Source organism: Cyanistes caeruleus, chromosome 1 (genome assembly GCF_971803275.1).
Source record: "Cyanistes caeruleus chromosome 1, bCyaCae1.hap1.1, whole genome shotgun sequence".
NCBI lineage: Eukaryota > Metazoa > Chordata > Aves > Passeriformes > Paridae > Cyanistes > Cyanistes caeruleus.
Window position 1 is genome coordinate 22,074,216 of NC_141701.1, and position 12,060 is coordinate 22,086,275.

Sequence of the window (12,060 nt, forward strand, 5' to 3'; positions counted from 1 at the left end):
CTCTAGAAAAAGGCAAATGCAAACTTCACAAAATATCAACAATGCAAAATTAATCATTCAGATTGTATTAAAATATTGATCCCATGCAGCATGTGAAACTCATCTAGCTTTGGAAGAACACTCACTACCAAACTCAAAAGTCTCCTGGCATATGTCATTCCAATATTCAGAAACACACTGTTTAACTTGCACATTGTTTGACTCAGTTCTAAGATATTTACACAAGTTTTTGTAAATAGGCATTAATCATGGAATTTGTATGACAACATATTGGAACATACTGTATAAAAAAAGGTCAGTGAAAACTGAAAATAATATATAAGCAGATTCACAGCTGGATACCATACCCAACTTGCCATTATAAAAAATTGGAATTCTCATATTTATAAGAACTTTAAGCCTCAGGACACTTCTGCTCTACAAAGCTGGCTTCTTATGTGGGCAGAACAGATGCAGAAAAACACTGCTGTCAATCTATATTTGATATAAAACAGTGCTTGATTTTGTGCGTGAGAATGTGTGATGAAGTCTCCAAGTAAATGGTGCAGTCCTTTCTCAAGAGGTGAAATGCTGAAATTTTATAAAAACCTTCTTAATTCATCTTGGATTTGCTTTTGAAGTTTCAAGGTTTACACAGAGCAGGTCATATAATCTTTTGACAGAATTTTCCTTAGAGGAGATAAACTTCACAGTACATTTTTTTCCTTCATACACAGAGCAATCTACAGCCAAACAACTCTGGCTGTGATGAAAAGCTCTTTCAGTTATGCTCTAAAAGTATTTTGTGTCTGTAGCACTCTGATAGGTACTGGTAATCTTTAAATTACCAAATTCAAATTTCTATGTTTTCCCAGTTTTCCATGTAGTGCAGGAAGCCCAACTAATGTCCTAATGTAACTAACTAATGTAATGTCCACCCAATTGATTGACTAATATAACATTAACCGGTGTTGACACTTTGCTGGCAAAAGTATCTCTAGAAATTTAATAGGATACAGGCAGATATCCTAATCATACATGCTTGCAATTTCCCCATGTCCCAATTTTTTTAGAAGAAACCAAAGGACAACTTAAGCTATATTTGTTTTAATGAAGCAGGGCTTTCAGAAAATTATTTATGCTACTGTTCCTAAAGGCACAAAGTAATGCAAAAGAAGGAACTTGTGTTTACATATATGCTCATATACAAGGTGAAGAGGTTTTTCATCAGTTAATCCAACCCTGAAAGGTTGAAATCTTACTGGGGTTGCAATAGTCATAATCATTAAAGCTAACAATTACTTATCTCGTCAGGGAGACATTTTAAAATTGCTCAGGCTAGAATCTTTCCAGCCACTCTGAAACAGTGGCTATTTCAGTCAGCAACAGGCATGTCTCAAACATCACAAGCAACCAGCCAACCAAGCAGTGTGATCAAAATACTCTATCCCGCTCTGAAACTAGGGACCAAGTTCAGCAAACAAAAAGGCGCACTTTCATTAGAGGGAGATGATTTTCACAGAGTTATGTTAAAAGGTAAAAAATGCCAAAATGCCTCACAACAAAGCCTCATAAAAACAAAATGATGGCATGTGTCTACATGTAAATAAAATTTCAAAACTTCAGATAAAGTCACACCTTTGGTTATTTTTAACACACCTTATTTCATTCCATTGGTTGTTACTGAATAAAATGGAAGGATTCATTTTTCTCTTGTTGGTTGCATGCTTTCAAATGTATAGGCTCAATATTTTACAAATATATTTCTGATTATATGAGAAGGGCTAGTGTAAGTGTAAGGCCTCCCTCCTTTCTAAGTATTTTTAAGCATATATATTAATTATTTTAAGAAGAAAAATAGTAGGACAAAAAGGATAGCTGCCAGTATTTGTTAAAAAAGGCTTCCCCCTCTTACTGCTTCTACTCCCTCCTCAGCAAAACCACACATAGCTCAATAAGAACCCACTAACTACTTGGCAAAATCTGTAAAGCTCAATATGTAACAGCATTTTAGACTTTAAAAATAACACATTACTACAAAATTGAAAACTACAACCAAAGACAACATCCTGGCAATTTTGCACACTGGAAGTATCTACTTTATTTACGATCATCAGAACATGGCTTTATATGAAATCATAATAGTCATATAAATATAATACTTCACCTTTGCTACCATTTAACAAATTCACCAAATTTCACCTAGTTTAAGGCTGTCATCTACAGAAAAATTACAGCCTGTCATTGCAAGGAATCAAATTTCATACTGTGAATTTATAACTATGAAATGCTGTTTATGGAACTGTATTTTACATCTTCTATCCTTCCACATCTGGTTAAAGAAGACTGATTGCCTTTCTTTCTTCCCTTTTGCATAAGTAAAGCAGAAAGGACAAGTAAGTCTCATGTAAAGGAGAAAAGACAGTCCAAGAACCTTTAATGAACTCAAATAATTTGTCCAGATCCTTTCAGTCAACAGAATACTTCAGTAAATTAAAAACATCACAGAGTACAAGGACACCCTTTAAGACAACAACATTTGATCTAATATTCCATACTACAGCTTAATTTTAACATTTCACTATGCTCATAATATGATTTAGATGGAGCTTAGAGTTTCAATTTTAGCGGAAACATTTTCTTACAGTTTGCAAAACAAATTACTCAATTACACTTCAATAGGAATGTTTGAAAAATACTGTGTTTTTCTGTTTTCTATATTTCTATTTTCTATTTAGTTCTCAACTCACATTTAGGTAAGACTTGCACTCATAACAATGATATTCCACTTTTAATATTATTAAACACCTACTGTATTTGAAACTACACCAAACTAGGTCTAAGTCATTAAAACACAAGGTGTACTTTCTGAAAAAATCTAAAAACCTTTTCCTTTTAATAAACACAAATGTAGTGGCAACTTTTGTTTATGTGTATTCATCTGTTTTTTCTTCCCTCTACTGTAGGATACCATTGCTTGCCTAAAAACCACTTTATGTTCAAAGAAATGTTAGTTCCATGAAAATGTAGCAAAAAAAATTACATTAAACCACTTCAATATAAGAATCCACAGTGACAGCAGAACAGTATCATAGCATTTAATGGTACATCTGCAATTCATTTCACTCCATCAGCCAAAAGATGCATTTATACTACAGCTACTACATTTGGAGAAGAGTTTAAATTACAGAAGTTGAGAGAGCTTCAAAGAAAATCTTAATCTAAGCACCTTGATCTTGATGGCCCAGTTAAAAAAAAAAAATAAGATAGAGACCCTCTTCATGAAAATGCAGATCAATCATACTTAAGTTATTTTAAATTTCCTTTCATAAATCAATTAAATGTACCAACCTGGGGGTTGGAGCATTTTATTTCAAGTGATTCTAGGTCGACATGGAGGCAGACAACAAACGAGTGTCTGGATTCTGGTCCTGAAGCAAGCAGTTTCTGTGAAGTCACAGCTAAAGTAGAAGTACAGCCCATTGGTTCTACCAAATTCAGTGTCATTTGTTGTCCAAGAAGAGTATATATACTGAAATGATGCAGACTAATTGTCCATGGAAAAGCATCACCTAGTGTTTAAAAAGAAGGGGAAACAGTTAAACAATTTCTTAATAAAAAGTAGGATATTAGTTTCACAAAATTAGCAAAGGCCTTATTCTAAGCCACTTTAGAAGTTAGCAAGTGCAATCAACAACTGTTAAATTGATCCCAAACTCTCGTAAATAGAATTCAACCATCATTGCCATGCTATAATTCCAAATCTAAACAATAGCAATACATTTTTTATAGCTTCTAAAAACTGAAATCCATTGGAAATTTTAACTCCAAACTGTGAACAAACATGTACAACATAGTCTTTAAAGAAATCTTTCTGCTTCATATAATTTTCCTGAAACTGAGACATATTCATAAAACACTCCCCACTTTTTTTAGCATATGGGTGTGGTTCAGATTTATTTGTAATAGAAGGAGCAAAACAGCCCTTTCTACTATATACTTATATCTATTTACAGGTTGTAATGCTAAAAAAGTGAATTCTTTCCTTTAAAAGTCTCCAGGTTGCATGTCAACACAGTGATGCTGCAGAGCAAAGCCTGTTCCAATGCTCACAGTGCAGCTCTTTCCACTGCCTCACTTAAACTTCCTAGGAACAGAATGGTGATGGATTTTCTAAAAACTAATTATTATTATGAACATACACTTCGCACTTCATTTCTTATATTTAGAAGGAAGCCTACCCAAAGAAGTTTCTGGCATCCTACCAGAATATCAGGAATAATCAGTGAGGGAATTGGCAGTGCACAGCTGAACAACAAAATGCCTACAGCTTCCATACAATCGGTTTTCTTTAGGTTGTCAACAGATGAAACATAAAAGTTTCCAAAGCAGGATCACAGAACTATCCAGATAGTTCTTTAAGGGGCCAACAGGAACTCCTTTGGGTGAGGGAAAATTTTCAACAGCTCTACCAGCTAGAGCTGAGAGGAACTGAGCGCACAGATTACAGGGCTTGAAACAGAATCCCTGTGGTGGGTTGACCCTGGCTGAGTGTCAGGAGCCCACTGCAGCTGCTATCACTCCCCTTAGTCAGCTGGAACAACAAAAGGCTGGAAGACAAGGAGAAATAATTCACCTGTTACTCTTCATGGTCAGAACAGACTCAGCTTGGAAAAATCCATCTGGCACTGGTTGGAATTGGCTCTGTGGGACATGAAAGCTTCTGGAATGCTCTCACAGAAATCAGCCCTGCAGTCCACCTCACTATCAAAACCTTGCCATGTAAACCAAATACAATCTCACGTATGATAGCCAGGTCCCAGATGAAAGAAATTAGGCCCTGAGAGAAACACTGAATCAAAACTCAAAGAATGCTCAATAGAAGTGAGGGAAATAAGGCACTGAAAGATATGTGGATAATTCTACTTTTACCTGAAACAGATACAGGGTTTTGCTCTTCAGAGGTATACGAACATAACAATATTTCAGGGGGCCTTTGGGGTTCTTTTGTTTAGTTTTGTTTTCTTTTAATAGTCTTGTCAGATTTCCTACTGAGGAAGTTATGCCTTTTTGTCACAACTTGAGCAACAGAGTCTGTGCCCAGCATGTGAATTTTCAATCCACCAAGATAAACTGCCTGTCCCAATATGAAGTAACGTAAAAGCAGCTGGATGCAGAGCCAGATCCAGACATAGCAGGCTGGTGAGCATCCACAAACCTTCAGGCATGCCTGAAGCAGTCTTCATCTTTGCAGAGAGAACAGAGAAGAAGAAAGAGGAGAAAAGTTCTCCTTCCCATTGGAAAATTCAGAAATTTATTTAGTAAGAGGTTTATTTTTCAAAATTTTGGCTTAAGTCATGGATAAAAAGAGTCCAAATTAATGTAATGCCTCAGATGCATTGGAGCCAGTCTTGAGAATCGGAAGAGAAAACGGTAGACAAAGTACACTGGGCTGGGCTCCTTGGGGTCTCATGGGAGAACAAAAAATTCAGTGCTTTTAAATATATGAAGAGTGTGTTTGCTGCCTAGTGTGACCTACAGTCAGTACTGTCCTGCTGAGAAATCACAACACTAAGAAGTAGCACCAACTCTTAACTGTGATAATTTAAAGAAATTAGAAGGGTTTTGAGATGAAAAGAAAGCTTCATTCCAACATTCCATAGTCCATATTATTTTAGTAAGACTTCTATTTTTTCTTCACAGGTGGCTTCAGCAATACATTTAGTCAAAAGTATGTATCAGAAAATTCTGTGTCTCATCCTAAGAACAAACTGAAAACTTCAATAGTTTATTTTGAAGCTATTACATACTAAAGAATTCAGTTCAAAGTAACTTGAAAATGTTTTGAAAAAGTTTTCAGATTAAAAATTTTGAAGTAGTTAATTTGTGCTTTTTTCCAAGTTCAGTCGGCCAAGTAATACATAAAATAATTGCAATACATGGAAAAAATTCAAATGCAAAGTCAACTCCAATGACATGTTTCTAATTATTATATATGAACTTTGATTTTCCCTGTGACCACCACAGTAAATTAACATCGTTATTATTTCATGGATTAAAAAGAAAGAATATCCAAGGAAAAAATCGGTGGTAGCTCTATTGGACTGCACACAATATGCACCTCAAAAGGAAAACAACGATAAAATTTCATCAATTTACAGAAACCACGGTACATTGAAAAAACACTGTAGTAAAGATACAATGAATTTACAGCTATAAAATTCCCTCTAATTCTAATTCTAATTCTAGCTCTTCTTCAGCTCCACATACACTATGTGCCTGTTCTAGCACTTTACTGGAACTGTGCACCTGATAAATCCTTGTTTTGTTTTGTACCTATATCTTATTTGTTTTCCAAAAGAACAGTGCCTTCATTCATTTGCAAATTTGTTTTATGAAACTATTAAAAAAATTAATCCAAACAATCTTAACATCAAAAGCAACACTGCTTATAGGATTTCCCCATAATTTAAATAATGATTTCTTGGTAGAAAGGAAAAGTCAGTGCCACATTTAGCAGAATTTTTTCTACATATAACCTTCCCATCCATGTATACCATTATTTTGTCACCTAAATGATGAAATTCTGAAATATTTTAAGGAAACTGGGAAAACTGTAAATGCCTTCAGTGGAACTATACCACACCCAACATCTATTATGCCAAGATTATAAAATATACACACGAAAGACACCTACTATGGTTGAAGATTCTGGTTAATTCCTGATCTACTACTATCCTAAATCCTAATTTTTGATTTTGTAGAGCACCATCACTGATTTGTATTTGAAAATTTATTAGTAAAACTATTTCAACTGCTTTGATAACTTCTTAAATTTATAAATACCACTTTCAGGTATTTGGCAGTTGACCAACCCAACCATCACACAATTTTCAAAGAACTGGCATTTATCATTTATCTGCTACTTGCAAAAAAGTCTAATTTCTTACAGAATTTTAAAATTATTTTTCCAATGTATAAATAAAAAAAAAAATGATATGTGGAAGCCCTTTTCTCTGGTACTTATTGATGCACTTTGCTTCTTTGCTGCAGTTAATCACCAATGCTTATAATAAGACTTCCCATATGCATGACATACAATACTGATAAATGTACTTAACTACTAATAATTGTTATGTTTGCTCTCATTTTTATGAAGTACTTATCTTTATTTTAAAAACCAGATCGCAGCTGTGGTATTTGTACACAATGTTGTGTGTACAATGCTGACAGTTCTACAAAAGAGAAATTTTCTTTGTTTAAAATTAGTAATGGTAGGAGAGAGATCCTGAAAGCTTTATCATGCACGGGCTCTGAGATCTGTTCCCAGGCTTACTAGTACTATCCCTTGCAGTCTTTAAAAAGCAACGTGACTAGTCTGTTTTCATTTCCCTTTCTGTACCCACACTGCAGGGTCTTTACATGTATTTCTAAAGCCCTCACTCTCATGGGACGTGCAATGTTTAAAAAAAAGATACTGCAGTCACTACATGTAAGGTCAATTGTACTTCCTCCCAGTCATGCAAGAGGAAAGTAGTTCTATGTCTGCATAATCCCAGCTTCTCAAACATGAGAACTAATTTTACAATCCATTCTCATAACAGGTAAATTAAGTACATGACATGACAAGTACAGATGATGACACTGAATATAAGCTCAAAATAAAACAAAAGAAAGTAGATTTAGATTAGATATAAAGAAGAAATTATTCACTATGAGAGCAAGATGCTGGAAGAGGCTGCAAAGAAAAGTTGGTCATGCCCCACTCCTGAAAGTGCTCACAGCCAGGCTGGAACGGGCTCTGAGTAACCTGCTCTAAAAGTAACTGGTGAAAAGTGTCCCTGCCCTTGGCAGGGCGGCTAAAAACAGATGATCTTTAAGGCTGCACACAAACCCCGCTATCAAACAGCACACAGTTTTAATGTCAAATATTTATCTCAAATATAACAACCGAGAAAATAATTTCTGTAAATTTAAAGGTAAACATTTTTAAAAATCTAACACAGGATGACAACTTGTAAGAAGGCCAAAATCCTGCTACTTTAAACATTTAACTGCTGTTTTCAGGTTGAAACCTATATGGCGCTTATCTCCTATTTCCCTGCAAGTCACTTCTCGACAGATTATTGAGTTTCAACATATGTTAAAAAATTCTGTGAAGTGAATCTGTGTTATTTCACAAACAAAAGCCATCTTTCACATTTAAATATTTGGAATACTGTGATTCACATGACCGTCATTATATGGCTATCCACCTAAAAATGTGAATAAGATTAGCAGCAATATCACCAACAATTTTAAGACAGTTTGAATAATACTTTCTAAAAGTATTTTACTGTGTCTTACCTAAAGATCTGTATCTAACCACTACAGTACCTTACTGTGCCTGACGTAAGCAAACATTGTTACAAAGATGAATTAATAAAATTTACTATTATGACCTGAAGAGGAACATTATTACATTAATAATTAATTCATATTACTAAAAAATCAGTAACTAAAATAACTCAAAACATAGACTTCTAAAAACAGGAGGATTTAATCAATACTTAAAATTTTCATTATTACTCTAAAACAGTGCTTTACCTATGTAAAAGTTCCCTTCATGTCTTCAACTTGTTTTCCTGTTATAAGAGTTCAGATTTTTGGAAGACCACTTAGCAGTCCAGAAGTTCTGACCATAACAACACTTGTTGTCCAACTACATTTACCACATTTTAGCCTACCACTACAGGTTTTGAACTTGGAGATTATACAGATGAATTGTCAAATATTTGAAGGTAGATGTGCACAGAAAGTCACAACTTGCTGTAAGCACTTCTCTAAACATTTCAGTTCTGCTCTGCTTAGTAACTATTTTACAGAAAGGGCAGCTACAAATAGGACAGAGGTCTCCCTCTTCAAAAGGTGCCAAAACAGAGAAGGGGGAACAGGTACAAGTTGCACTGGGAGAGATTTAATATTGATATAAGGAAGTTTTTATAGTAAGAACAATCATTAAGCAGAACAGCCTCCTTATTGATGTGCAGGCTTTCAGGAACAAACGAGCAGGGTGCCGGATAATATTATCCTGAGTCCCTTTGCCATGCAACTTTTGACCAGGTGAGCATTCAAGTTCATTTCCAACCTGCTCTTCCAGGCTCTATGATGCTGTGATTCCACTTTAACGTCTTAACTAAATACTTCCTCACAGATCTGTCTGATTAATCTGTACTCTTAAGATAACACTTAATGCAATTGAGTACCTCACTTAATTGTATTTCTTATTCAACAAAAGTTCAAAGGAATATTTCATTCTTTACATAGATAAATCCATTTATGGATTAGTTATTTTGTTTGACCGAGTTTCATTATATTTGTGAATAAAAGTACTGTAAAAGTTCTTAAAATGTTCTTTTAAGCATTCCTACAAACTAGACTTACCTCAGAGATGCAGCAAAACTCTGTAAACAAATGGAAAAACCTGATTGTGGGATAGTGTATAAGCTATTTTTACAGTATGTTGATATCTTGAGGTCAGTAAATATCTGAGTAGGCTGAAATACTCCGAAACGACAGTACATGTTTCCTTTTTGTCCTCTTTTAGTCTTTCATGTAATAAGAAAAGTTTATCAGTGTATACACAGCTTTCTTAAAAGTAACAACACATCCTTGTGGAAAAGCCTTTTATTTATATCTTCTTTATAAAAGAAGGAATGATCAAAAAAATGGTTATCAGGAAAGCACGGTTTTAATACGTATATACAAATACAATTTCTGAGAGATGGTAACATGTCTGAAGAATGACAGACTGTCCCTGAAGTCTTGTTCAAAGACAGAATCAAATTAAGAGACTTCACAATACAAGTCCATAAAAATTATTTACCTCTACAGGGGAAGAAACAATGAAGGTGACTTTAAAGCTGTGAAAAAGCTTTGAAATAATCTGTTTAAAAGGAAGTCTTGGCATGGGAGAAGGCAATGGCTCCCTTAGAGAATCAAAAATATCAAGATTGTGAGAACTTCTGTCTGGCATTATTCCCAGAGCGGAAAGCCACACACAAATAAATTCTTTACCATAGGCTATTTATCCCAACCAGGGGGATTCTCTTCTCTCACTAGGCTCTTTCCTTCAAATCTGGGTCTGACAAAACTCAAATGACTTCTTACTTTCATAAATGGTTTAAATTACATCATCAGTTTAAAACAAACAAAAGATTTAGATTAAATTTATCTTCTATCTGTTACTATGATTAGCAAACAAGATCATTCCTACTGAAAATTATTAGGGAAAACACATATATCTTTCTCTCTTTCTTTTAAAGTTTTTTTTCTTTTCATTTGGCAACATCTCTAGTATGACTTTCAATACTAAAAACTACAATTTTATTTCTGTTGCCATTAGTTAAGGTAAAATACAGAAAGGAGAAGAGTCCAACAAAAGACCAAAGGGAGAAGAAACATAATGTTATAAATCCAAACAAATTTCTGATGGCTGGAGCAAGACTAGCTCTTGAATGTGATTTTGCCTTAATTTTTCATACCCTTTAAACTGTTTGTATTTGAACAGTAAGTATGCAGAAAACAGAAAAAATTTCACAGAAAATGCTGTCACAAAAGCAATGGAACAATTGCTGCATCTCCCTCTCTTCATCTTAGAATGAATACACAAAACAGTGATAAATTCTTTCTCAATAATATAGTTTGAGAATATAACAATGAACTAACTGTACACCAATACCCTGGTTTTGTTTGGGATAGACTTAATTTTCTTTACAGTAGTTGGTATGGTGCTGTTCTAGATTTGTGCTTAACACTGTGGATAATATGGGTATGTTCTAATTATTGCTGAACAGTGCTTTTCTGCTTCTCACACTGCTCCACCAGCAAGTAAACTAGGGGTGCACAAGGAGTTGGAAAGGGAGACAGCCTGGTCAGCTGACTCCAAATAACCAAAGAAACTAGCCAAACAGAATGGCTGCAACACCTGCCTACTGAAAGGAAGTAGCAAATCCAATTTTTATTTTGCTTTTACTTTATTTTTTAAGCTCTCTTTATCTCAACTCCTAAGATTTCTCACTTTTGACCTCCTGACTCACTTCTCCATTCCACCAGGGTGGAGGAGCGAGGGACTGTGTGCAGCCAGAGCTGCTGGATGGGGTTAAACCACAAATTTACATGGCATTTCCATGGAATACAAAACTTGGTTGTGAGCTTAGCTCTCATGGAAATCATTAAAATAAACCTGGAACCCAAAGCTCAAGATAACTCAGAATACTTGCCTCACCTATTTCCTACACATTTTTCTTATTTATATATATATGGAACAAGATCTTCACATCAGTATTTCTTCAGAACAATTCTTCAAGTCTATTTACTATTTACTCTGATAATTTCTAAAGGTTTTATTAAAAAAAACAAAACACAATGAAAATGCTGAACATAAGCAACTTGTTTTCACTTACTAGGTCCTTTTTCAGCTAATCTCCTCCATTCATTTCTGGACCAGTTGCAGAATGTTAAAAGCTGACTCTTCCCTCAAGCTGGTCTAAAACTGAAACCCCTGTCCAATATTAGCTTTTCGAATAAGAACTACGGTACTTTTCCTCAAGTATTTACAATTTTTTTCTTCAAATCTCTACAAAACCCCTGCTACAATTCCTATGTCACAACACAAAACACAACTGTTGCCTATCAGGATGACCATTAAAGTCTCATTCTTTTCTTTTGACAGTTTGCTATACTTATTTCTTTTCTCATTTTACACTGAATCATAGAATATCTTAAGTTGGGAGGGACCCATAAGGATCACCAAGTGCAACTCCCTGCTCCTTGCAGTGACTACCTAAGATTAAATCATATGATTAAAAGCATTGTACAGATGTGTCCAGAACTCTGACAGACTTACAGTCATGGTAACTTTCCTGGGAAGCTTGTTCCAGTGTCCAACCACCCTCCAAGTAAAGAATGTTTATCTACTGTCCAGTCTGAATGGCACATCCATGACCTTGGTGGGATGAGAAGTTTTTCCTAACCTGCCTTGGAATTTTCAATTTACCGTCACTTCCTGTTGTGTCGAGATCACTGGCTACAAAATAACTT

At 34.9% G+C, this 12,060-nt stretch overlaps 1 protein-coding gene across 7 annotated transcripts in view; it reads right to left on the minus strand.

The window, feature by feature from the left end:
• VPS13B (vacuolar protein sorting 13 homolog B) overlaps positions 1–12,060 on the minus strand; it is a 418,409-nt gene that overhangs the window by 190,932 nt on the left and 215,417 nt on the right. For all 7 annotated transcript variants that reach the window (XM_086881610.1, XM_086881633.1, XM_086881628.1 and 4 more), the window contains exon 24: positions 3,331–3,551. In XM_086881610.1, coding sequence (XP_086737736.1) covers positions 3,331–3,551 — 221 coding nt within the window. The remainder of the gene's footprint in view (positions 1–3,330; positions 3,552–12,060) is intronic.